The sequence below is a fragment of the Chaetodon auriga genome, chromosome 21, assembly GCF_051107435.1.
Source record: "Chaetodon auriga isolate fChaAug3 chromosome 21, fChaAug3.hap1, whole genome shotgun sequence".
Classification (NCBI taxonomy): domain Eukaryota; kingdom Metazoa; phylum Chordata; class Actinopteri; order Chaetodontiformes; family Chaetodontidae; genus Chaetodon; species Chaetodon auriga.
The window spans coordinates 2122716-2148442 of NC_135094.1; the positions used below are offsets into that span (position 1 = coordinate 2122716).

Sequence of the window (25727 nt, forward strand, 5' to 3'; positions counted from 1 at the left end):
CCTTCCGCCAAAAACACAGAGCTCTCGTGCGGCAGCCGCCAGGTTGCTAGGCGACGCATAACAGCCGGAGTTGTGATTTTCGGCGCATTAATATGTAAATTAGCCAACTGTGAAGCGGTCATCGCTTTGGCAGCCAAAACGAACTGGACGCGACGAAAAAATTTTTGTCATTCACCGCAAGTAATTTGCTGTTTTTGGCAAAATTGAAAGACATTTACAGCCACAAAGAACAATTAATAATAAGCTGCTTCATGTTCTACAGTGTTTTATTTTGGGGAGGGAAGGGAAAAGTTGATTATCTTTCGTTTTCCAGCGGTGGCAGTTACACTCCTTTAGATTAGCATAGTGCGCGCAGCCTCACCGTATAGCATCGCTGACGTCTGAGCTAGCTGAACGGCATATGGATGCCCCCTCCCCTCCCTGTCCCTCCACCATAGGCTCCCCGCTCCGAGCATCCGTCTCCTCCTGAGTCATTGTGTTTCGGTCTCCTGTGTGGTTTTCAGTGGCTCTCCGGCTCCTGTCAGGCCCCCCTGGTGAACATATTCGACCGCCTTTGAGATGACTGAAGTGGCTTCAAGCCGCCCCGAGATGACAGGTGAGGAAATCATTTATACCTGCGGGTTATTCCCAGTAAATGTCCAAAGATGGGCGTTTGATTTACTACGTTTGTGACGAAGTGGATGAGCCCTGACTGTTAAAATGAATTAAACTTATTGATAAGACTGAAATAAGATGGATGTCCCTTTAGGGACCACAGTTTGAGACTTCTTTACGTCATGTTATGCTTTCTGCTGGATGTCTTACATTTCAGAGAATGACATCACCACTAAAATGGGTGTTTTGCAATGCATCTGGAAATATACTGTATATAACAATCATGCAGATTAGCATCCTAGGTTGTTTTTTGTTGTTGTTGCATTGACCAGTCATTGTTGGAACAAAACATGTAACACTGATGTCAATAAATGAAGAAAATCTATTGCAACGTAGGAATATATATTTATATATAAGGTATATATACACATACAATTATTGCTTCATTTCTCATGTGTTGGCCTTCTGAATAATACAAAATAGGTCTTGCTTGATAACATACAGTGTGTTCGTAATGAAAATATTTTGGCACGTCTTATAGATTCAAATGTTCTTTTTAATATCCTAAATTGATATTTCTCATTAATGCTACGTACTCAGCTGCCTCCCTGTTTACAGCCTGACAGGCTGATGTCGAAATGTTCTCAGGGATGTTCCTTAAATCAGCCTTGTTCCTTCATTAATGCAGCAGTTTATTATTAGCTTGGTGAAACGTGATTCAGCTGATATTTATTTTTTTTTTTTTTTGCATGTTATGTCATCTTGAGTGAAGATGAAGCTTAAGAGAACCCATGGGACACTTGGGACTCAGCTCGGATTTGCATGTATTTGCATATCTAATGGCGGTGTGTGTGTATATGTGTTGAGGGGATGTTTTCAGCCGTCCTCTGTGTGTATGCAGGCGTTGGTCGATGGCTGTCCTCGGGCAGCTTTCATGTCAGCCTGACAGATTGAGAAACAGAAACATAACAGGAAGAAGGCTGAGGGTTACACTCAGGGGTCCTGCGCTGACATCCTGGCCTGACGCCTGACCCTAAAGGCGATACAGTGACTGACAGGAGATTTATTGTGTTTGGAGGCTGTGACTAGTGCAGTATGTGTGATTGCTAGCGTTGGAGTCCCTTCCATACCGGCACACACAGGAGTCACGTTCTCCACTAATAAGCTCAAAATGTAAAATCTTGAGCTTTTTGTCTGTTGGCCAGCGTGGCGTGAATCATGTCTGACCGTTCTCTCCAAACCACAGCACTGGCCCCTCCTCCCGCGCCGCTGATCACCGGTAGGAATGCATCTCCTTCTCGATCACCCTCCAATCACAGCAGCCCTCAAGGTAAACGTCTAATCACTTTCACGCGCTTTGATGTGCTTCCATTATGTTCAGAAACCAGGACAGAACAAGCTGAAAATGTGACGGCGTCAAGATGAAGAAACACCAACCAAGAGTTACATCTGGGTCCACCGCTGCTTATCCTGTCTCATATTGATGATCTTTAGCTTCTTCTGTGTTTTGTCTCCATGTTTGTATGTTTTATGTCATGCAGTTGTGAGAAAATACTTCATTTAACAGTGTTTTTCATGGTTGAAAAGAGAAATGAACTTGAAGTTACACAGGTCTGACACTAAACTCACACACACTAATTTCACACAGACACACAGATAAAGCATGATGATACAATATGAATGCACACGTTGGATCAGCTGGAAATGCATCGTCACAAAGCTGAAAACAGCCTGTTTTTCTGAGCTCGTCAAACGTTTTAGAGATACGTGGTTCTCACAGGACGGCCACGCTGCAAACATCTGATAATCTTAGAGAATATGATGCGTTGCTGTAGATTAAAGCAGCCAACAGGATATAAAGGAGTTCAATGAGCTCAAGCTGAAACATCTACAGCAGTAAAATCCAGCAAACACAGTAGATAGAAACACACAGAACATTTTACTGCACTGAGTACGTAACTTTTTAAGTAACTTTTGCTGATAATACTTCTATTCTTGTACTTAAGTAAGGTTTTGAATGCAGGGTTTTTACTTGTACTTTAGTATTTTCACAGTGTGGTATTGATAGTTTTACTGAGGTAAAAGATCTGATTACGTTTTCCATCACTGAAAGCGCCTCTGAATATAAACATATGTGTCACCTGCAGGCAGCTGCACTCACCTGTTCATTTCTCTTTCACCTGTCTCAAGGTTCCCGTCGGCATTTAGCAAAAGAGCAACGGGATGACAGTGAGAAGACGCAAGGTATGAGTAACTCTTCAGCTGGTGGAGCTGTGTGTGGTCTGTCTGGTTCATCTGTCAATGGCGCACACACACACACACACACACACACACACACACACACACACACACACACACACTCTCATACGGTACGGGTGCAGTGTGGGTGGGTGTGCACATGCTCATTTGTGATGGAGGAAGTGTTCAGATCGACGCCTCAGTGGAAAAATGCTCCGTAACAAATCCTACATTTAAATATTGAGTTTGTTCAGTTTCTCAGAGACGATTCTGTCAGCTGCTTTTTCCAAGGTTAAAAATTAAATGTCACCAAATATCTCTCGTTTTTCTGATTTTCATGCTTTCAGATCAGTTAAAGAAGGAATGAAAGGACAGAAGGAACAAAGACTTAAAGACAGAGAGAATGAAAGATTGGAAAGGAGGGAAAGAAAGAAAGATGAAAAGAAAAATAAAGAGTAAGAAGTGTAGTTTTCTGCAAGTGATGTCCTGAATGAAAGTGAACAAACTCTCCAGATAACCCTCGAATATACCAGCAGTAAGTCAGACGATGTGGGGGGGTTTCATCTTCACTTTTACTGAAGGTCACGTCTAAAGTGACAGTCATTGAGCTTAAACTCGGCCGTTTGCGGTACCTGAAGCATTTTGTTGTTCAGGGTGTTTGTTGGATGGCCAGCAGTAGAGCGTTGACAGGAAATGAGGAGACAGAGATGTGAATGGACCCAGAGACTGTGTTCTCATGTTGGATCTGCAGCAGCGCTCTCGGCTTATTGTGCATCAACTGGTTTGTGCAAATTTAATGAAAATTTGCTCAGGAATATGCACCAGTAATCCACTGACATGATAAAGGCCTTCAGGCGGGTCCTGCTTTCGCATGTAGTCTTAAGACCCTATCATGAAGGGGTCCCTGTGTCATAATCTGCTTTTAAGACCTTTATTATTTCAGCTTTGTGTCACGACAGTTATTTTCAGCTCAGGGGCTCCGAGCAGGCTAATCCAGCCATGTCGTGGAGTAACAAGCACCATGTTTCCCTCCGAAATCTATTGAAGAAAAACCACTAAGTCTCCCAAAAAAAGAGATTATGTTGTAATGCTTTGTGCGTCAATGTATTTCCTCCCACCTCTGACACCTGTGTGTGTGTGTGTGTGTGTGTGTGTGTGTGTGTGTGTGTGGGTGTGTGTGTGTGTGTGTGTGTGTGTGTGTGTGTGCATGCATGCATGCATGTGTGTTCAGAGATGATGGAGGCGCTGCGGGATAAGGAGCGTCGTGCGCAGCAGCAACTGGACCGCTGCGCCGAGGAGCGAGGGAGGAAGATGGAGGAGCAGAGGAGGAAGGAGCAGAGTCGCAGGGCCGCAGCTGAGGAGAAGAGACGGCAGCAGCAAGAGGCTGAAAAGGTCAGAGGTCACAGCACACTAATGATGTATTCACTGCACATTAGAGGGAGTGGGACAACAGGGGGACAGCCACTGACCCTGACATTATATTTTCACACGTGTGTTAAATATTTAAACAAAATAAATAACACAGATTCTGTTCAGTCCCAACCCGAAACAAAAACAGTTAAAGTATAGTATAAAGACCAATAATTAGATTTTTGCACGATATGTTTAAAAGCAATATCACAACATGAGTACAAATGTTTTTCAGATCTAAATATACATTATTTATAAGATAAGATTTGATAGGACTTAACTGATCCCACACTGGGGAAATTAAGTCGTTACAGCCAGCGAGCATACATTATTTATGTCCTAATTGTGGAAATGTTTGCAAAATAACATGTAGAATATTCAAATTGATTTTCTGTGCAACAAACCGTGTTCCATTATTAAAGATTAATCAAAAAAACTTTTTTTTATACATTTATAACCACAATTTGTTTGACATCATTCTAAAAAAGATATTTTTATGACACAGTTCATCTGAAGATAGTTATCACCCCGAGCCCAACTTAGTGAAAGTAAGGTAGAATAAGGATGGAAATAAAAACAAAGACAGACGTGAATGCAGTATAATCCACCTCTGCATTCTCCTCCAGAGACCACATCATGTATTCTTCTGTGTTTCCTTCCTCCGCCCCACCATCCTCGGCCAGTTTTGTTTTACCGTGACAAACTCAAACTGAGAGTCTGTGAAGAGAAGCATCTTCACCACCAGTGACCACGCTCTCTTCTTCTCTCTGTCTGAGCTCCCACTGAATTAAACTGTGTCGATCCATAACCCAGTCAGTGCATTTCCAGCTGCTGTTCGGCTGAACTAGAGTTTAAGGGAATAGCAAGTAATTAATGCAGCAGCTCTAATGACTTTCTGTCAGCTCCCAGTTGTGTGCATTCAACTGAAACATGAAAAGTTTTCTGCATCAGACTTAAAGCCACAGTGCGTAGACAGTGGATTTAACCCCCAACATCCTGCCCAATGATGCCATCAATACACACCAAATACTATGCAATACCATACAATATATCATAGGAAACCATCGGGAAAGCTTATGTGTGACAAGGCCTCAGAGATGGAGAGATGGGGTCTCACAACAGAAACAATTTTACATAAACTGAACGCCTCAGCCAGTGTTTTGTGCCCTCGGTCAACTCGTCCTCGTGTTGACAACAGATTCCTTTTTACTGTCCAGTTGTTAATGGTTGAAATGTGTTACACTGGTTGCAACAGTCCCAGTTTGAAAGTTACAGGACACGTTTTCAAGCCAATTAGATCAAGGAAGTTAAAAGGACCAGACCAAGTTTTACCCTTGCACTTCTATAAATCTGTCAGACTCATGATCAGCAGTAAAAAAAAAGATCAGAACGGATGCAGCAGGATCAAACACAGCATCTTTTTTATTCCATGCATTTTCTTCCTTGCCTACATTTCCCACAATGCAACTCAACTGCTGACAGTTTGGCCTGTGATTTGGGTGTGTTATGCCAGCAGCGGGTGTATCCTGGAGCTTCTGGCCTGCAGCAGAGATGAGCAGCAGGTCTGTTGAGCTCACACGTTCAGTAGTTCTCCTCAACACCAGCGGACACATTTTAGCTCAAAGTGGACACCTTCTTCTTCTCCTCTTCTTCATCAGACAGCAGCTCATTATCACCCCACTGCCTGTCTGAATGCTGTATCCCACAGCATTCAGTGCTCGTGCTGCAGTAGGAGCTATTTTTAAGCACTGGTGGGGAAAAATGTCGTGATGCGTCTCTACTTGTGAACAAGCTTGTTCGCTGAACTATTGAAATTCTTCACACAACAGCTCAAATTATCTGACCACCTGTAATTTGTCCAAAATACCAGCACCGTCTCTGAAGTGCTTCTGAGCAGCAGCTGTGATGTGGCTGCGGGGCGTCACCCCTTGTCCTCACAGGAGGCGTAGCGTGAGCAGCACGTTAGCACAGCAGCAGCATCTACACAGGATGTGTTCAGGCACAGCGCTGAGTGTAGGTCATCTGCGTTTGGCAGCGCTTGACTGAAGACTCCCGTCTAGATGATTTTGTAGGGATATGAGGTTTTTCTCAGGAACTCGTCCAGTAACCTGAACATGAGTAAAACTCCACGTGAGTCATGAGTGGACGTCACTCGGCTGAGAACCATTGACTCACATTATTAGAATCCCTTTCAGAGAGCGACGTAATTTATGTGTTTGTGCGACGGCCCTGTCAGCTCAGAGAATAAATCATGAGCGCCAGTTGAAATGCTAAGCAGCACATAAAGGGTTAACAAGCCAGTGGCGGTCTGATCCTCAGAGGGTTCACCGTTCACCGCTTGAGAGCAGGGGTCACTGTCTATTGATTTAAGGGCTCTGTTTGCACGCTAACCCCCTCCCCCTCCTCCCCTCCACACACTCATATGCATAACTTAATGATATAATGATCGGTCAGTCTCAGGGGGCGATGACATCACCGCCAGCGTATCATGTGGCGTTTACCGGAACAGACAGTCGATGCTTGCAGTGCTCTGACAAGCAAATATTTCACCTCTGAAGAGGAAAACTCATCTGCAGGATCAGTGTGCTTCAGATTTGATCAGTATAGGACTTAAACCTGATCTGAATTCAGTCTTTTATTGAAAAAAGTTACTGCATAAAGGTCACTGCTGTCTTTTTGGTCACAGCGAGGGCTGCCAGTGAGTAGTTTTATTGTTTTGATGAATCTTTTAATTGACTAGTCTATAAACTGCATTTCACTGCAGATTAATATTCTGTTGGTCCTTTATACACAGCAGATACAACACTCTGTATACTGCAGTATACTTCTGTACTACCAACAAGTATTAACAAGTATTTTCAGAATCACTGCAACTGACCGAGTTTCCCCTCAGGGATCAATACTGCACTCTGATTCCGCTCACACTGAAACACATTCGTCCTTTCGTACGTTTTGATTCTGTGTTGTCGGTCGCGTCGGTGTTGGACAGACTCTCCTTCAGTCCTGAATCAGTCACAGCGAGCGACTCTGCTGCAGTCTGCAGTCGTTCTCTCTGTCTTTGTTCTTCTTTGATCTTTCTCTACAGTCTATCTGGATCTCCCCCCCCCCCCCCCCCCCCCCCCACACACATCTTGTATTTCTGCTCTCTCTTGTAAATCCCTCTTTTCGACTCTGAACCCCCCTCCTCCGGTCGTCTCTCCTCCCTCCTGCAGCGTGTGTGTGACTCTGCATGCACCTTCAGCAAACCCACCCACAGTGCTGAGGTGGGGCATTTCCAGCCTTTATATATAGACGCTATACTGGAGCAGTGTATCAGCTTCATACTGTGCAGTTACTGTGTACACACCTGCTGTCTGCTCACTAACACAGCCACATAAACGGCTGTTGATTGAAAAACCAGTGTGGGATGTGGTTGGAAATAGAAAGCTGCAGGAAGAGACAGACAGATAGACAGACAGACAGACAGACAGACAGACAGACAGACAGACAGACAGACAGACAGACAGACACTTCCCTCTGAACAAATATAAATATGAAAATGTTTACTCTATGTGACATAATGAAGATGTCATTTAATCCACTGGATGATTGATGAGAAAAAGCACTAAGATGTCAAAACAATGAGTCACATAAAAGTGAAGATTACTGTCCTGATACAGCTCGGTGTGTTTTTATACTGTGTGAGCTCATATTTATATGAAAGGCTTTTTATTCTCCACCGTCCTCTCGAATGCTTGGAGCTGGATTTTTAAGCGCCACCCAAGTGACAGCAGAAGAGGAGCATTCTCACTGATGAGATGTTATTCACACAAGAAAAACATTTTTCCCATCTTCGTCACAACTGCACACTGCAACGTGTCCGAAGTAGAAAAACACAGACGAATACCCCAAAGGTCGTTTCCATTGCACCTAGCAGAGTATTTAGATCACACAGTAATCAATCAATATCCAGCACTGAAACAGAGACGACCTTACTGAGTGCTCCACTATAATACGAAGACAGAATTGTGTGTTGTTTGCAGTTAAACCTGTTAGAAAAGGTTTTTGTATGTAGTTGTAGGCTGTTAGGAGACATTATACACTTGAAAAATAAAAGTGGGACTTTTGTGACACTGGATTGTGCTGCAGGAAGCTGCTCAGTCCTTTTTTGTGGAGTTACTGTTATAAACCACTTGGAAGAACTGGAAAAAGGTGGTAAATAATTCTGGACCCTGTCGTCCTCACTGGGTTTCCATCAAACTTTGTACTTTGACCAGTACGCTCATGAAACACGCAGCAAACTTCATCCTATTTGGTATTAAAAGGCCTGCAGACAGCCTGTAATAGCCCATTAAATCTCTTTGAATATCTGACATTAATACATATATATATATATGAATAATAGATAGACACTGTGTGGCCACCAGTCTGACAGTATCTTAAATTGTCTGCATTATGATGGTATAAAGAAAGGAAGCACTGGTACATCATCGACAGCCCAGAAAGATTTTTGCTCATTAAACAATGAGAAACGACAGAGAGGTCATTGGATTATATTGTTCAATCTAGCCACGCCCTAACCATGGATGAAGCCATGTTTTTTACTCTTTAAAATTAATATACCGATTAGTTTGTTCTCTTAGGAAAAGACAAAATGCATAAACTTTGAAATAGAAGTACACACAGTAAAAAGATGAGAAAACATCAAGGAACATTCAATTATTTCCCACCAAGACGGAAAAAAAACAATTTGAGCAATTGTGTGTAAAATCATATCATCTATCTTGTACATACTGAAATGTTCTGTTGTGATTTGCATGTGTTTTTTGAGAGTGTATTTACATGAAAGTGAGGTATATTTTACAGTATATTTTACTGTGTGTAGAAACAAGGCAGATGAAGGCAGGAAGGGTGAAGACAGTGAGACAAGGAAGGAAATCAAACGATCACCAGAGATAAAACAAATGCAACCAGTATCAATATCCAGTCCACCCACTCAGTGTGTGTGTGCGTGTGTGTGTGTGTGTGGAGGGGGGGCATGGTCCCCTGTGTATGTGTGTGTGTGTGTGTGTGAGTGTGTGGGGGTGGTGATGGGTTGCATTTTGTCTCTTCCCGTCTGACTAAACTGCTCTCTGACATAGACTCAGTTATTAGAGAGAGGGAGAGAGATCGAGGTAGAGAGAGAATGAGAGAGAGAGAGAGAGGGAGGGTGGGGTAAAGGCTTGTGAGGTAGGTGGGGGGAGGAGGGGGAGTCAGCGCTGCTCAGAGGGAGCGGCAGACGGGCCGAGAGCGAGCAGAGCTGCTGTATTATGTATCAGTGAGAGACAGACGAGCCAGAGATCGAGTGCTGGTGACGGCCAGCGTCCACAGGACAGACGAGCGTGACGAGGACGGAGGGACGAGGCTGCATGCGGTAACCATGGCGCAGCTGTCTCCGAGCGCATCGCCAGGCACCCGTCGCCGTAGCGATGGCTCAGTGAGAGAGTGTCTGTTCTTCCCTGTTTCCGAACGCAACGAGCAGGAGAGGCTGGAGGCCCTGGTCCGCCGGAGAGCCGGAGGCGCAGAGAGGCGAGGAGGCGGAGGGGGGGAGAGCCGGGACCACCTGGATAACAGGCCTAAACGCTGGACATGGGGAGGACCGCCTGACGGAGTAGAAGGTGAGTATGATGGGAGGTGGGGGGTTCATAGAGGAGGTGATGGAGAAAGAAGGAGAGTGATCGTGATGATGTCAGCGGAGAGTGGGTTTGATAAGTGGATCAGCAGAGAGCATACGGGTGGTTACTGATGGGGGCTGGGAGGAGAGGAGAGGAGGAGAGGTGTTTGGGGGGAGGTCTGGAGGTCAGGGGGAAAGGAAGAGGGGGATGGTGAGACGAAAGGGTGGGGACGACAAAGCAGAGGAGGACGGCTGTGGAACAAGAGCGAGTGATATGATAGAGAGAGGGAGGCGAGGATGTGATTATGAGGAGAAGTGATGGAGCCGAAGGAAGGAGGAGTGCAGCGGATGGAAAAGGGTGTGGAGGCTGCAATGCAGGAGCGGCTCAGCGCTTTGTCTCCGTCGCCTCATCAGGGCTCGGCGAGGCTGTGTGTGTGTTTACAGTCATCATCTGTGTGGAAAGCCTCAGCAGGCAGGCAGACATCCTGACGCTGTGTTAAAGCTGCTGTAGGCTGATGGTTCTGTGTGCCACAGGTGTCTGTTTGTGTGTGAGTCATCGCTCTGTTGTTTCATTTCTGTGCTGGGAGACACGTCTGATTTGTAGAAGAGCAGGAGTTGCACGTCAACCTTGAACGCACCAAGGCCACGCACATAAACACGGGCCAAGTGCGACATGAGTCTGTTCACTCTGCCAACATCCATCTCTCTTAATCTGTGCTCCTCTTTCGGCTGTGTCCCGTCATCGTCGTCTTTTCGAGACATTTCAGCTGTGGCGTCGGCCAGCGGGAGGCCAGAGCGCCACCAGCTGGGCTCTGGATCCTGTGGCGCATTCATAACGACATCAATTATTCACAGTACCCATCAGCCCAGCCGTCCTGGCACTGACCTGGGATCAGGGTCCACCCAGCAGCTCGTCTGGCTCCGGCCCGGCTGACTGGCAGAGGGGCTGCTCTGGGATCAGTCGGGACCAGCAGAACGCTCACTGCAGCAGAAACAGCAGCATCTCATCTTACAGCTCCACTCGATTAAAGGACAGGGACTCACCGAAGACGCAAAGTGTGTGTGTGTGTGTGTGTGTGTGTGTGTGTGTGTGTGTGTGTGTGTGTGTGTGTGTGCGCTGCATATTTTGACGGACACGAGCTGCCTGTCCTCACATTGTTCTGTCCAGATGTTGATCCCATCATGGCAGCACTCGTGGTCTGAGCCGGGGAAACGTCACAGCTCCCTCAGGGTGTTCACAGGCTTTACCCTCTGAAAATGTGAAGACTCATGGAGGCAGTTGATCTGCTGATGATGATCTGGGCTTCCAGGCCGTAAATCAAGCATCTATAACAGACTACTTCATCGTGATTAATGCAAATACAACAGGAAGCTGACGGCCATCTTTATTCTAAATTCTAGTGGAAATCCCCAAATCTGATGAGCTGATACTGAATATAGATGATTCTGTGCGACGGTGTGGAATAACGGCCTGCATCTTTAAACTAAGACTGGCCTTTTTCACGCTGCTGGAAGTCGGGATGTCGGTTGTTCGACCTCTTTGGTCCAGACTGAAATATCTCAGTAGCTACTGGATTGATTTCCATAAAACCGTGTGGTTCCCAGAGGATGAATCCTCATGATTTTGGTGACTCTTCCTCTTGCTCCAACATGACCTTTGTGGTTTGGGGAGACACGTCTCCACAGCTGTTGGACGTATCACCCTGCAGTTTGGTGCAGATGCTCATTGTCCTCCTGGGCTTCAGTGGCCCTCTGGCTTCTGGTGTAGCCTCATCATCATCGGCCCGTGTGTCCTGTCCGCTCCTGGTCTTGTATTTGTCATCAGTAAATGTTCTCTCACAGCCTCACTGACTTCAACGCCAGGCACATTGCGTAGCCTCCCCATGTTGAAAACACGACCTCACGAGTTCCTTGACACTCACAGCTTCAGTGCACGATGTTTCACGCTGTTCCGCCATGTTGGCGAGAGCCTCAGCTTGTTGCATTGACACTTGTTTTGTCACACATGTGATGATGATTTGACGTCACGAGGTTTCATGTGGTACTTCCTGCTGGGACTCGTGTGTCAGGTGTGGTGCGTCTCACCTGTTTCTGTCCTGTTTTATGTCAGTGTGTGTGTGTGTTTGGAGATCGGTTGCTGTTTCCTGTTTGTACGTCATGTGTTGGCGACGCAGGCGTGTGTTTACATGTGGACATGTGAGTGTGTAACGCTTTGCTTTCTCCGCTCTGCTTTACCTGCTGCCCAGGTAACCCTAAGACCCCGCCCTGCCATGCCATTGGCTCCACTCAGCCCAATGAGCTTCCTGCTGCTTCCAGCGCCAGCCAATCCCGTAACGGTACAGACCACCTGACTGTGTGTGCCACGCTCATGCCGCTCCCCCTCCACGAATCCTGCTGTGTGGCCTGCGGGTCCTCCTCTGTCTGCATGTGTGTGGACGTCTTTGCATCACCACATCAGCTGTTTTACCGTCCTGGAGTGTGTTTTTCGAGTGTGTGTTCTGTGTCTGGTGATGAATTCAGTGCAGTGTTGAGGAAACTCGCTTGTAAAACATCTTTTCCTTATTTTTCCAGTGACTGACATTAAACATCTTTACATAGAGAGGCAGCCAAAGGGTTTCTGGGTAACTGTAGCTCACACACGTTTCTCCTCCAAAGGTTCATCTTCAAATCGTGCCTATCTGCAGCGGCTTGTGACACACAAATGCAGAGATATCCAGCAGCATTTGTGATGGCTGCCACCCAACAGAGAGCGAGAAAAAAGCACACAGATGATTTGATTTATGGAAAGAGTCAGTTTTTCAAACAGAAATTCAGCCTTTTCTTTGTTACTCTGCTGCAGTTTGGTAAATGAGACATAACCTCGAGTGCACAGGTTAAAATTACTTGCAAGTATGTTGGCCAATCCCGGCAGACTTGCAGATGCTGAAAAACGTCTTCAGATCAGACAGAAATGCTGTGTGAAGAAAATGAGTCTTTAGGCCTTTAACAGTTGTTAACCCCACTAAAGAAATATATGGTTTGAGGTGCCAAAGAATTTTATATCGAGCAGTAGATTATCAGCGTGCTGTGTCAGCATAAAACGCTGCTGACTTGATTTTAAGTTTGTACTGTGGAATATCTTAAACACATCTGAGGAGGCTCCATCGGTCTCCTCCCTCTGCTCCTCCTCAGTACTCTGAATACCAACCGAAATATATTTGCATGTTTTAGCCAAACGCTTTAGATTTTACTAATGTGACTCCCGCGGTCATGTGATTTTCTACTAACCTACTGCACAACCAGAATTACAAACAGAAGTTTTAGACGTTTCTGCCGATGCGTTTCTCTCCATGCACAAGTCATGAGGGTAGAAAAGCCACACTGAAAAAAAAAATATTGTTTATCAAACAACAATGCTGAAAGACAAAATATACTGTGATTACTGAACTTTAAGGTTTTAAAATAAGCAGAACTATCTTCAGCTTCATCAGTGCTGAAGAAAAACTGAGGTGATGAAATCCAGCAGTATTAACAGACAATGAGGGAAAATGAAAAATTCTGCTTTCTTGCTTCCAGACAAACAAATGTGTGACCTCCAACACTGGCTGTATGTAGCCTCTGTGGCTAATGAGTGTCTGCTTTGGAGCCCCCACCACACATGATCCAACACACACACACACACACACACACCCAACCTTATCACAACAAAGGGCTGCTCCACTTCCTGTCTTCCTGGCCCACGGCCGTGTTTAGTGATGCATACATGTCGTCTCAGCAGGGAACCCAGTCTGAAATCACACCCTGCACCTCCGCACACACACACACACACACACACACACACACACACGCACGCACGCACACCATACATCATACCAGACATTTACCCTGTAGCTATCTGTGAAACTTATTAGACCCCACTGACACACAGGCGAGTGCAATCAGATCACAACACACACACACACACACAGACGCATGCACACACACACACACACACACACACAAAACCTCCACCAGACATTTCCAGTCATCCCCATCCTGTATCACAGAAGCAGCCGCTGCAGAAATCCCTGTTGTTTCGCTCTAAAGCCGAGAGGAATTTCACTGAAACTTGAACATCTTCTCGTTTGATTATCAGCTGGCTGAAAACACAAGAATGCAGCTTTATAACGTCGCAGTTTTCTCTTCTTCGCTGAACACAATAAAAAAAAAAAAAGGCCTGCAGCACTGATGGAGGACGCTAGGCGCAGAGAAGGTCATGGAAAGTGAAACGAGCCAAGACTCCAGGATATAATATCAAACCTGTTCAAACTTTACCATAATTGAACTTCTGCTAAGCAGAAACTCAAAGGAATTTTTCCTAATAAAGTAGTGTTTGCTAAAAATCTTCACTTTTCATTTATGTTCCATTGGCACGCTGACAAATGGTCTCAGCTTCTCACTCAGTTTATTTACAAGCAAACACGATAATCGGTGCTGTGTCTATGAACATGGCTGTAAATGTGCCAAAGTAAGCAAAAACTCTAGTTTTCATCTGGAATTCCTGGACAGAAAATGCTTAAAGACACACACAGAAAACACAAAACAAAAACACTTTTCTGGATGAAATTCAGATAAAAGCAATACTTACAAACAAGTGAAAAGCTGAGCATCAGGTTTAGAGTCCAGGCGCCTTCGAGTCCACTATCCTTGTTCCACTGATGCAAAATCCAAATAATCTTTAAAGCCAGTTCTTCTTGGCAAAAATATGGAGTGTGGTTATGTTTACTGATAGACGTACCAATCAAATCTATTTAAAACATAAGCATGCACTGCAGTAACAACAGACTAGCCAGCAGCAGGTTAGCTTAGCTTAGCACAAACACAGGGGGAACCCACTAACTCAGCTCTGTCCAACGGTTACTAAATCTGCCGTCCAGCAGCTCTAAACTCACTAATTAACTGGTGATATCTTGTTTGTTTCATCTGTCTGTGCTCAGCTAAAGTAAAGGACGACTGGCTGCAGCTTCACATTGAACAGACAGACGTGACAGTGATGTTGGTCTGCTCCTCTAAACCTCCTCCAGAGAGAAAATCGGCATATTTCCCAAAAGTATTTTTGTTAGAGACGATGATGTGGACTTCACAGAACGACATTGTGCTGCCTCATCGTTATCATAAATATCCTTCCAGACATCGACCTGAATGTTATCGAACTCATCACATGATCGGATTTTTGAGGGATCGTTTTGTTCTCAGCCTTGTAAACGCTTTAATCTAGTTATCACGGTGCGTTCATGCACGCGCTGCTGCGTCGGCTTTCTCCTCTCCTCTCGGGATGTTGTCGCGGTGCCTTCAGGTGCTGCGTGAAGCGTCCTCCGCTCCCTGTCATGGCCCTGCAGTGGCTGCCTCTGTATCCTCATCCTCCATTTCATGATGAAGCAGGTTGCGGCTCGTGTTTGTCTCCGCTCTCTGTTCTGCTGCTTCATGTCTGTCTTACGTCACCAAGGTTAATTTATTCAGCGGCCCGCATGGCTTATCGATCAGCAGGATCGTTTTCTGGTGCGCTGGCATTTTTGTGCTTGTCGCGTGACGGGTGTTTGTTTGTTTGTTTGTTTGTTTGTTTGTCTGATTGGGGTGTTTATTGAACATATTTGAGACATTTACATCATCCTTCAATCCAGCAGCAGCCAGTGCTCTGATTCAGCGTCGTGCACGTGTGTCTGTCAGTGATTGGTGTGTTTTTTTTTTAATCAGTTGGTGACTTCCTGTCTCCACCTGTGATGGATCCACCAATCAACAAACAGCTCTCCAACTCTTCAGCTGCCCTCCATTCACCAGAGAGAGGTGAGAGAGAGAGTTCGGTCAGTGATGGTGACAGAGGTGATTAAACACGAACCGTAGGTGCTCGAAAGGTAAACGATGAGAAGATCTGATGTGACGTGATCTGTAGACGTGGTTTAAACGGCCGCTTTGGTGTTTGGTGCAGGAATTCAGGGAAGATTAACATAAAAGAAGATGAGGTTTAGTTTCAGGTCTTTATTTATGTAACTGAATGATAAATGAATGCACCAACACTACTTAAAAACATGTTTAATTTTCATGTTTCCTGTTTAGTTTGATAGATCACGTGTTTGCATCTTCATCACAAAGAGCATTGTAAGTGAAAATATGACTAAATGATTATTTTACCCTGAAAAACGAAGACTTGGAGGTCATTATAATTCAGTTTGTGCCTGCGGTCCTCCTCTCAGCCTGCATAAGGCTTCAGCATTATCCAGTAAGCTGACAGGGCAGAGTGTTTGTGGCCTGAGAGCCCAAACTCAGAGCATAACGAGCGACTTACAGCGGTGCATGTTTAACGATGAATGCACTGTAAAAAGAAGACAACATGTCACCTGCATCTTCTCCAAACTAACTGATAATAAAAGTAAAAGCTCTTGATGTCTCTTTGGGATCGAGATAACAGGAAGTACGAGTGTCTCCCTGATTCCTTGTGAATGTTTTGCTCATGTCTGTCCTCTTCTGGTTTTTCTTTGGTCTGCATCATCGTCATGGTGTGTGCATTTGGGTTTCGTGTGGGCTTTATAATCCGTCTGTGTGTGTGTGTGTGTGTGTGTGTGTGTGTGTGTGTGTGTGTGTGTGCGCATCTGTGTGTGTGTCGGTCCATGACCCCTCAGTGTCTTTTGTGTCCCACCGAACAGCTTCCCCCAACAGTCACAGACCGTACAGAAGTTCCTCCAACCGCAGGAGCGTCGCTGGACTCCCTGAAGAGATGTCCAAAGCCAGAACACCCACGGTCAGCCCTCACACACACACACACACACACACACACACACACACACACACACACACACACACACACACACACACACACTCATACACACTTACAGAACAAGACACTTGCTCCCTCATTAATAATGAGCTGTTGAAGATTTAAAGGGCACATTAGCAAGTGTATGTAGATAACACATACACACACTCACATACACACACACACACACACACACACACTCAAACCTGTGTACCCACGGCTGTAAACTGCAGGTTCAGAGGTCAGGCGATGTGTAAATTCACGTAGATGTCTGTAGAACTGCTGTGAACTCACGGCACTGTGAGGTGTTGCGTCTGACGTCTGTGGTTGTTGTGCTGCTCTTTCTTCAAAATAAGAGCACATTTCTCATAAAGCTCTTTGGTTTATTTTGGAGAGGAGATATTACTGCAGGATGAACATATTGAAATGTTTGTTTTACTGGCTTTTTATTCCTGTCACCATCTGCTGCCACCGTCAAATCTTCAGCTCTGTGTCGCAAAGCGCTCCAGCAGATCTGACGCTGTAGCTCTTTATGTGAAATGAAGTGAAGCTTTTTCATGACTTCATCAAATTAAGAAGGACAACGCCAAGCATCAGGAATGCATGACAGCCGGGAAGGATTTCTGAAGTCTTGAAGGAAGACTGAAAACTGCTCCATTTGGTTTTGAGATCCTCACAGGTTTCTTGGGTGGAAGCTTCATGAATTCAGTACAGTGGTGATGTGTTTTTTCACCTGTCAGGCTCCAGTGTAGCTGATATGTATTATATCCAGTGTACAGTGTTTACAGTAGTTAAGTGAGTTCATGTGAGTCAGCTGAATGTTTCTAACTGTGAACAAATGTTGTCTAAAGTGCTCGATGTCATCAGATTATTTTATTTATATTTGGAAATGTGACCGACAGGGGGAGACTCCAAGCACACCGGTCCGCAGTTCTTCCTTCAGGGCCAACAGCAAGGGCCCCGCCACACCGAAACGGTACGAAACACACACACACACACACACACACACACACACACCGCAGCTGGATTCGAGTCCAGGTGACCTGATGTTGTTGTGTTGGTTTTCAGTGTGAGGTCGACCAGGAGTCGCGCCCAGTCGCCCTGTTCCCCCGGCCAGTACCCCCCCTCCCCGCTCCGGCAGAGGGCCACCACCCCCGGCACCGACGACAGGGGTCACACTGAGGTCAAAGGTCACAGCACCCTGGAAAGGAAATCAACCAAATCTGAGACGTCAGAGAGGAAGATCCCCAAATCCACCAGCAGAGAACTGACTGCAGGTAAAGGCACAGTGTGCGTGCGTGCGTGCGTGCGTGCGTGCGTGCGTGCGTGCGTGCGTGCGTGCGTGCGTGCGTGTGTGTGAATGCACGTGTGCGTAGTCTATTTATAGCAGTCAGCTACATTTTGTATACATTTTGTATTCTTAAGCTAACTTCTCATCAAAGATGTCATTTTCACTGTCTGGATGTTCAGTCAAACCTTTAAAGAGAATAAAAGACTCATAAACACAAGCTGGAAAGTTTTCACCATCACAGTGTTTGCCTTCCAGTCCTAAACCCAAAATGATGACTTCCTGCATTTCATACAAGTTTCAAAATGTCTCGAAAACAACACGACATGTTGTCGACTGAACCAGAGAAAGAGAGAAAAGCAAAGAGAGACCAGGAGAGGAAAATGAGCCAGAAGAAGAAAATCAGAAAGAAAACGAGCCAGAAAGAAGAAAATCATAAAGAAAACGAGCGACAAAGCCAAAGATCTTTTTCTGTGTTTGTGGTCTGGATCACATCTGTGTCCACAGTTCGTGAAGAAACATCTTTGTCCTCTCTGCTTTGGACTCTAAGCTCGTGTTTTTCGGCCTCCTGAACTGGATGAATCAGGCTTTTCAAAAACACTGACAAACCTGTCTGTCCTTCCCTCTGCGGGGTATTCTCGCTGCTGACTGCTTGTTAAGTCACACCGCACCACCTCCCACCCACCCACCTTTGTCTCTCTCCACCCCCACAGAGTCTCCAGGCACGCCCACGGGCAGGAGCGTTGGTGGGACGACGGATGCCGAGGAGGCGTCCAGACTGCTGGCAGAGAGACGACGTCTGGCCCGAATACAGAAGGAGCAGGAGGAGAGACAACGGCAGGAGGAGGAGAGGTGTGTGTGTGTGTGTGTGTGTGTGTGTGTGTGTGTGTGTGTGTGTGTGTGTGTGTGTGTGTGCATTAGAGCTGACACAACTACTTCTACATTTAACCTGATCAGTGACTGTTTTAATAATTGATTATTAGCTTGAGTGTCCATTTAAATCAGACAGCATGAAAACGCCTGTGATTGTTCTACTCTAGTGTCGTGTTGTATGGTGGCCTGCACAGCTCAAATCTCATGTGTTCCTTCAGGCTGAGGGCCGAGGAGGAGCAGAGGAGGCAGCAGGAGGCGAGAGAGAGACAGCAGAGAGCTGCGCAGCAGGCCGAGGAGGAGAGAGCGAGGCGGGAGGAGGAGAGGAGGAACAGGGAGGACGAGGAGAGACGACAGAAGGAGCAGAGATGGAAGGACATGCAGGATCAGCTGGACAGAGAGGTCGGCTTACACAAAGGCCTTTTTATTCATGTAATATTGCCCAAGTATTGAAAAAAGAGAGCTGACTGATGGTTGTGTCATCTGGGTGAATGATGCTTTTCAGAGGGAGGAGGCCTTCCTGCGAGCACAGAAGGAGGCGGAGAGGAAGAGGCAGGAGAGAGAGCTGCTGCACATGCAGGAGGAGCAGGAGAGACTGCAGAGGAAGAAGGTATCAGAACACCATGTGGCCTCTCTAAAATGTCACCATTGAGTTTGGTGAAAAGGATGTTCATAAAACATTGATGCAACTAAAAATAAGATACGAACAATATTACAAATAAGGAATATTTCGCCTTCAGTTACTCTGTCACAAACCCCGTCAGCAGTGAGTTTTGTTTTGTGTGTTTTCTCAGAGAATTGAGGAGATTATGAAGAGAACAAGGAAGAGTGAAGTGGAGCCTCTGTCCGCTGCTGCAGGTGAAGGCTGAAAACGCCGTCAGGCTCCCAGTCTCACCTCCCTGACGGCTTCATTTCCTGCACCAGGGCACTTTGACTCCTTCCATCCTCATTTCCTTTTGATCTGATAATTATTCCATGACTTTTTCATTCCATTCCCACCATGTTTTTTTTTTTTTGTCAGTTTATTTGTTTGGTTTTTTTTTTTTACTTGGATTTGAAATCTTCTTACAAAATGTTCTTATCTTGCTGCTCCAGCATTATTAGTTTTCTCTGAAATTGACTGAGCTCAGGCTCAGCTGCAGTGTGACTCAGCAGTGTTGGACAGGCCGGGGAACAGCGCCCCCCGATGGTTAAAAGACATTAAGACCAGCGCTGAGAATTCTGCAGCATTTGTCGAACTCTCTGACCCGCAGTGGTTTTCATTTCTGCTGTTTTATCAGCACAGGAGGTCCAGAGGAAACGAAGCACACTAATTCCTTTAATAACACACACTGACTTACAACAGCTGCCAAATAAATGATCCAGAAGGAAATGTGTGGGAAATAAAGTTTTGTTTCACTTCACCCGCAGGCATGCTAACGAGCAGCCAGGCACAGGTGAAGCACCACAGCTGCATGGATTCCAGCTGTCAGGACAGGCTTCATGTTTCACTCACTGAAGCTCAAAATGTCCTGAAAAACTCACTTTCACAGTCAATCAGTTATCAAAGTGATCAATGAGCTTTGTAGAACTCCTCTTGTTCTCTCAGACATGAGTGTAAAAACACCGGCTGGGATGTGAGAAGACAGTCAGGTTGTTTTTAGGCCTACAGCACCTGTTATAAGATCCACCAGTGAATTTATCAGAAACACCGCTTTTACACCACACTGTGTCTTTGCAGTGTCTGACACGAGGGCTGAGGCCGCGGTCCCCTCGGAGGAGGACGCCGCGACCCCGGCCGAAGCCCCCGTCATCATGCTCGGACCCCTGGAGAATAAGAGCTTCGTGGACGAGCTGTCTGACGGAGTCCAGTCCATGGACGTCAGGTGAGACGACGCTCAGGTGTTTTCATCTTCTTTCCTCACTCTTCACGCTCAAGATTCATTTCTTTAAATCCAGCATCTGTGTTAGCGTTGACTGTGTGTGTTTTTGTTTTGCAGAGAATAACAAAAATCTGATTTTTTTGTACTTTTTTTTAAATTCTGCTTGTACGTTTCACACGTTTCTGTAAGTGTGTCTGTCAAATTGTGCCTGCATGGAGGTGACTCCCCACATGCTAATCAGCCTTTTGGCTTCTTTTTTCCAGTCTTCAACCTCATTGTCGAACCACACTGCTCATACAAACAGACCAAACGTGTGTCTCAAATGAAAGAAGAAACACTCACATGTTCATGCACACACTACACAAACATGGAGCTTTCACCCACATCTCATTTTGGATGCACATCTTTTCACAGCAAAACCTCAAACTGTGTGTAAAATGACCCAGTGTTTGATTTAATGGTGATGCTGTATTCTGTCTCTGTCATCATCGTGTCTTCAAGTTCTCCATCTGTCTCCATCAGTCCAGTGTCCAGGGAGGAGCAGGCCAGCGCTCATGAGTTTTCACCGGTCACAGAGGGGACGGACAGCTGCCCTCTGGAGCACCTGATGGACCTCGACGCCCACGGACGGGGACAGCGTCAGGGTGCAGAAACACCCCCGTACCCCAAGCTGCAGGCCGGCAGCGGCGTCGGAGACCTCAACAAGAACCTGCTGATTCAAGCCTACAGCGCCTCCTCTGAATCCTCCCAGCTCATCCACAGCGTCGGCCCCAGCAAACTGGACATCCAGTAGCCAGGTAGAGACACTCAAAACCAGGTCCCTCATCGTGTTCAGGATCGTGTGATGGTGCTGCTGTCAATCACTCTGGAGGAGTTTTGTCAAGTTTGTCACAAACTGGAGGCAGGAGGTTTGGCAGAGACGGGGGATTACCAGGCAGGGGGAGTCGAATGGAGGACGCTACCGAGTTGCATTGTGGGGATTTTTAGAATCCAGTGTTGTGTCCACTGTTACTTTTTAAATCTCCTGTCAGTCCCAACTTTATCAAAGTGCAATAGTAAATATCCTGTTGATGCCACTCTCATGTGTGCATGCTAAATGTGAACCATGTTATGCTAAGCTAAGCTACTTCCTGTCACTTTTGTAAGAAAGGAAGGAAGAATATTGTGCATGAAGTTAAAATTCAAAAAGGAGATGAAAAAATGTGACAGGATTTAATGGACAGTGACAAGAGGAAGCTAGTGGCTAGTGAGTGACTGAGGTATTACAGATTTAAACACACATTGAAGGTATCAGTAAATACACCTGGAGGATTTCTGTGACCTGGGCTCGTTGATTGTTCTCAGTCTTCAACAGTTTTCATCTTGTCTTCTTTCTGTTTTAGGTTTTTCAGGAGCTGGCAGGTTCGCTAGAAACAGGAGCCAGGAGAATGAGCCCAGAGACCATCATCTCCGTCTTCAACAACAATCATCATCATCATCATTTCCACAAGGAACAAGAGCTGAACCACTCACTTCACATCTGTATTACCACATCTCGCTAAGTCATAACAGTAAAGCTTCTGGACACATTTTGAGGCAGCGCAAATGGGCAATTCTGACTCTCACAAACACAACATAGTTTGATAAAGTCGTGCAAAGAATGGGAAGTATAATTATAGTGTGGTTATGTGACAGAGAAGCAAGTGGGAGGCAAACACTGTTGCATGTTTGTCAAATGAGAAGTTAAGTTTAGGGAAGTAAGTAGAGTGTAGACCTCAGGCCGTGGTTCAGTTTATTCATCCAACTGAAAACTAACTGTGCTCATGTTATGAAATGTGCTTCGGTCGGGCATTGAACGAGCCCAAATCTGCACACATCAACCCAACTTCTCATTGCCAGATTACATATTTTAAGCATTTAACACGTCATAAACTTCCCAGACATCTGACTTCGTGAGCTTGTCGTCCCTCAGACACGAGAACGTCTCCTCCGCGTCTGCATTGCCCATCTGCACTGCCACAAAATATCACTCGAGTATCATCCGCTTTAATCTCCGCTTTAATCTCTCGTCCCTGCTTTTGTAAAACTCTGTAAATAGATCCGGCTGGGCGGAGGAGTCTGTCAGCGTAGGCGCAGGGAGCGGCTCTGTAGCAGTTTATCTGGAGGGAAGCCGTCAAACAGACACTGCTGTGTGAATACTGTGTAGCATCTTCAGTGAGGACTAGCTAGTTGAGCTGTTCATGGTCGTAGCTGTGTGTGAGAGATTCTCTCTTCCTGTCAGTCTTTCTGATGGTTCCTGTGTGTTTATCTCACCTCTGACCTGCTCTACTGCTGACAGCGACTCCTACTTCTATAAAAGCCAGTCCGCTGTAGATTTCCTGACGCTGGCGAAAACCAGCCGATACTATAACCTCGCTGCTGACCCATAGCACTCAGCCTTTAGCTTTGGTTTTTCTGCTGCTCGTCGATGGACGTCGATTCGTGCAACAATCCACAGTGAGAATATGAAGAAAACCTGGGAGGGCGAAAATCTGCATGTCAGGAAAACGTTGACACAGTGTGTTGTGTATTCGTCTGGCACTGACTGTAACCATGCTAGCTGCAGTTTAGAGTGTGCACTTACAGTAGTCGTGTGTTTCACTGCTCTGAAGACGCTTGTGTCTCCCCCTCAGCTCATTCCCCCGACTAAAATATACCTCACCGATTCAGAACAGACTCTGGTATGAAACAGCGTTCACCACCTCGCAGCTCATCACCTCTGAGGCCTTAAACCTCTGTGCAGTCAACATCTTCCCCTAAAACAACCCGTCCTCCGTGCTTTGCCGCCAGGCTGTGTTTCATCCAGCATGTGCACTTTTGCTGTTTTAAAGGCACTTTTCCATTAAAAGATCCTGGAAGTAAAGAAACAAGAACCTCAAATGTTCCTTCAGCAAGTCCGTGTTTGATTTTCAGATGCACCTGATGAGGCAGATCAGAAGGAAGGGATGGAAAAATGGCAAATATGTGAAAGCAAGGTTGGATTACCAGCAGGGCAAAGCATGCACGTGCTCCAGGGCCAAAGGATCTCATGGGCTCCAAAAGCCCCGGGTTCATGGTGTGGATGAGCAGGGCCGTAGCCAGGATTGTAGAAACACTGAGGTAATAAGTCCAGACTCCCCCAGCAGATCCCAGATTGACCCGTCATGAACCAGACTGTTCAACTGAATGAATTCTTAGGAAAAATCAGATCCTGTTTGTTTAATTCTTCAGTTGTATGTCTTGTAAATTGTCTTTCCTCTTGTGTACGCTGTCATTCTGGTCAGAATACTAAATTATTTCTCACACAAACCAAACTCCATACAAATTTTTAAGCATTTAAGGAAAATCACATTCTGTTTGTTATCCATTCAAATATTCAGTTATATTTTTATATTTTGCAATATCTCCTCACATTATGGTCTTTAGCCAAGTTGTGGTGGACAATGCTACATTCCTTCTGTATTTCCAATGTCATTTTTTTGCCCAAAAATCGTCAAAAATATTGGAAAATTACATTCTATTTATTGAAGTCTTCACTTGGGTTTTGGGGAAATGACCAGAAATAATACTGAGGACACCAATGACGACACCTTCTTTGTTTACATTTCTGTTGTGCTCAGCTGATGCATTTTCCCACAGAAGTCTGTGTAATTTGATTACTTGAGGGTGACAAGTAGGCTGGTAGGAGTGTTGTTGAGAAACCTCATGATCTCAGTCACAGGGACTGTTTGGGGGATAGGAACTGTGGGGAAAGACTAAGTTGGTGGTGGTGTTCTTGACAAAAGTGGCTCTACTGCTCCTCCACGGTGCCACACTGAGGGGAAAAGGTGTTCACCTGTCACTACTGCAACCTTCAGCACATTGTTTGTACGTTTCCACTCACATGGCTTCCCTCTCTTTATGTTAGCTCATTATTCCTCCAGATTCTGCTGAAACTCATTGTAAGAGGGTCTCCTGGGTCCCCTTGTATATGAAGTAAAAATAAAGGACATAATGTTTATCCGAATATTACTAAACTCTGTGACACTGCAGCTTGGTGGAATATATCATTGTAGATGTGGTGCATGGATAACTGCTGAAAAAGAACAATAAACGTCATCATGCCATGTGTGTCAGTGAGCTGGATAAATAAACAAATGTATGATAATGGCAAACAGGCAGTGTTGGTCGGGGAGCAGAAGTGAAGGGAAATGTTCGATTCAAAGCTGTGTAAGATGTTCAGTCTTTGACATTTATAATGTGACATATGAAATCTAGTGTAGGGCTTAATGCAGCCACTTTTATTTATCATTATATCTCACTGTGTGTTGACTTTATGCTGCACTGAAATTAAAACGTATCTGGAAAAGTTGGAGTGAATAATTAATTTTTATTTGAATCCTGCTCTAATTATATCATTTTTATGTAGAGTTATTACAGATCACAACTTCCTGTTTAGGCTGCTAGCTTTCAAAATAAAACAATTTGTGACCTGTTCATCATAAGGAATATTCTGGACATGGTTTATTACTGCTTATGGCTGAATTGATCCAAAGTTGGCACCGACTCAGAACATCACATACCAACATCCCATCTGAGGATAATAATTAATGATCATACTGGACGTAAACTACCTCAAAACTATGACTTCAAATCACAATTTGATCAATCTTTTTTCTTGTCTTGGTGGAAATAGTGTTCCGTACACTGAACATGTCTAATTCAATGTTTTATGCTCCATGTTGGCAAATAACTACAATGCACAGAAACTAGAAACCACCACAAACGACTATACAGTATATCACACTACCCTGGCACCGTCTGCTGTACCTTAAAAGAATATTTAAGTTCTGGTGAAAATTGCAAAGCAAGCATAAACCGTTAAGTATCAACACCCTGTATGGGGTCAGATACTGTTCCAGCAGACAAGCAGACATTGCACAGACAGTGGGAGAACTGGAGGTGATTGGGGACCCTGTATCCTATATTTGACCAGTAAACAGGTGAACTGGGCCATGAGCCAATGGAGGGGCAGCCTTAAATTTGGTGATTGATGTTAGTTTTGACAGCAACTTTTTCAGAATAATT

The 25727-nt window shown here is 45.3% G+C and overlaps 1 protein-coding gene across 13 annotated transcripts; it reads left to right on the forward strand.

Annotated features, from left to right (window-relative positions):
• The first annotated feature begins 430 nt into the window (after nucleotides 1-430).
• Nucleotides 431-25008, forward strand: map7d2b (MAP7 domain containing 2b). 13 transcript variants are annotated; one of them, XM_076761084.1, is made up of 17 exons: nucleotides 431-595; nucleotides 1841-1924; nucleotides 2785-2838; nucleotides 4064-4224; nucleotides 9743-9878; nucleotides 12121-12210; nucleotides 15587-15676; nucleotides 16510-16628; nucleotides 17546-17619; nucleotides 17712-17920; nucleotides 18645-18783; nucleotides 19023-19203; nucleotides 19307-19411; nucleotides 19596-19659; nucleotides 20522-20666; nucleotides 21165-21460; nucleotides 22046-25008. In XM_076761084.1, exons 1-16 carry the CDS (start codon nucleotides 559-561, stop codon nucleotides 21454-21456), a joined length of 1980 nt encoding a protein of 659 aa, XP_076617199.1. In that variant the 5' UTR covers nucleotides 431-558; the 3' UTR covers nucleotides 21457-21460; nucleotides 22046-25008. The 13 variants fall into 13 exon arrangements, with proteins under 13 accessions (XP_076617199.1, XP_076617200.1, XP_076617201.1 ...); XM_076761085.1 differs by having other exon boundaries at nucleotides 21186-21460; XM_076761086.1 differs by having other exon boundaries at nucleotides 16534-16628.
• The last annotated feature ends 719 nt before the right edge of the window (nucleotides 25009-25727 follow it).

Coding starts and splice junctions, on each gene's coding strand:
- map7d2b (XM_076761084.1), top strand. CDS start 559: ATGACTGAAGTGGCTTCAAGCCGCCCCGAGATGACAG. Junction 596..1,840: donor AAGCCGCCCCGAGATGACAG/GTGAGGAAATCA, acceptor TCCAAACCACAG/CACTGGCCCCTCCTCCCGCG. Junction 4,225..9,742: donor AGCAGCAAGAGGCTGAAAAG/GTCAGAGGTCAC, acceptor CGCAACGAGCAG/GAGAGGCTGGAGGCCCTGGT.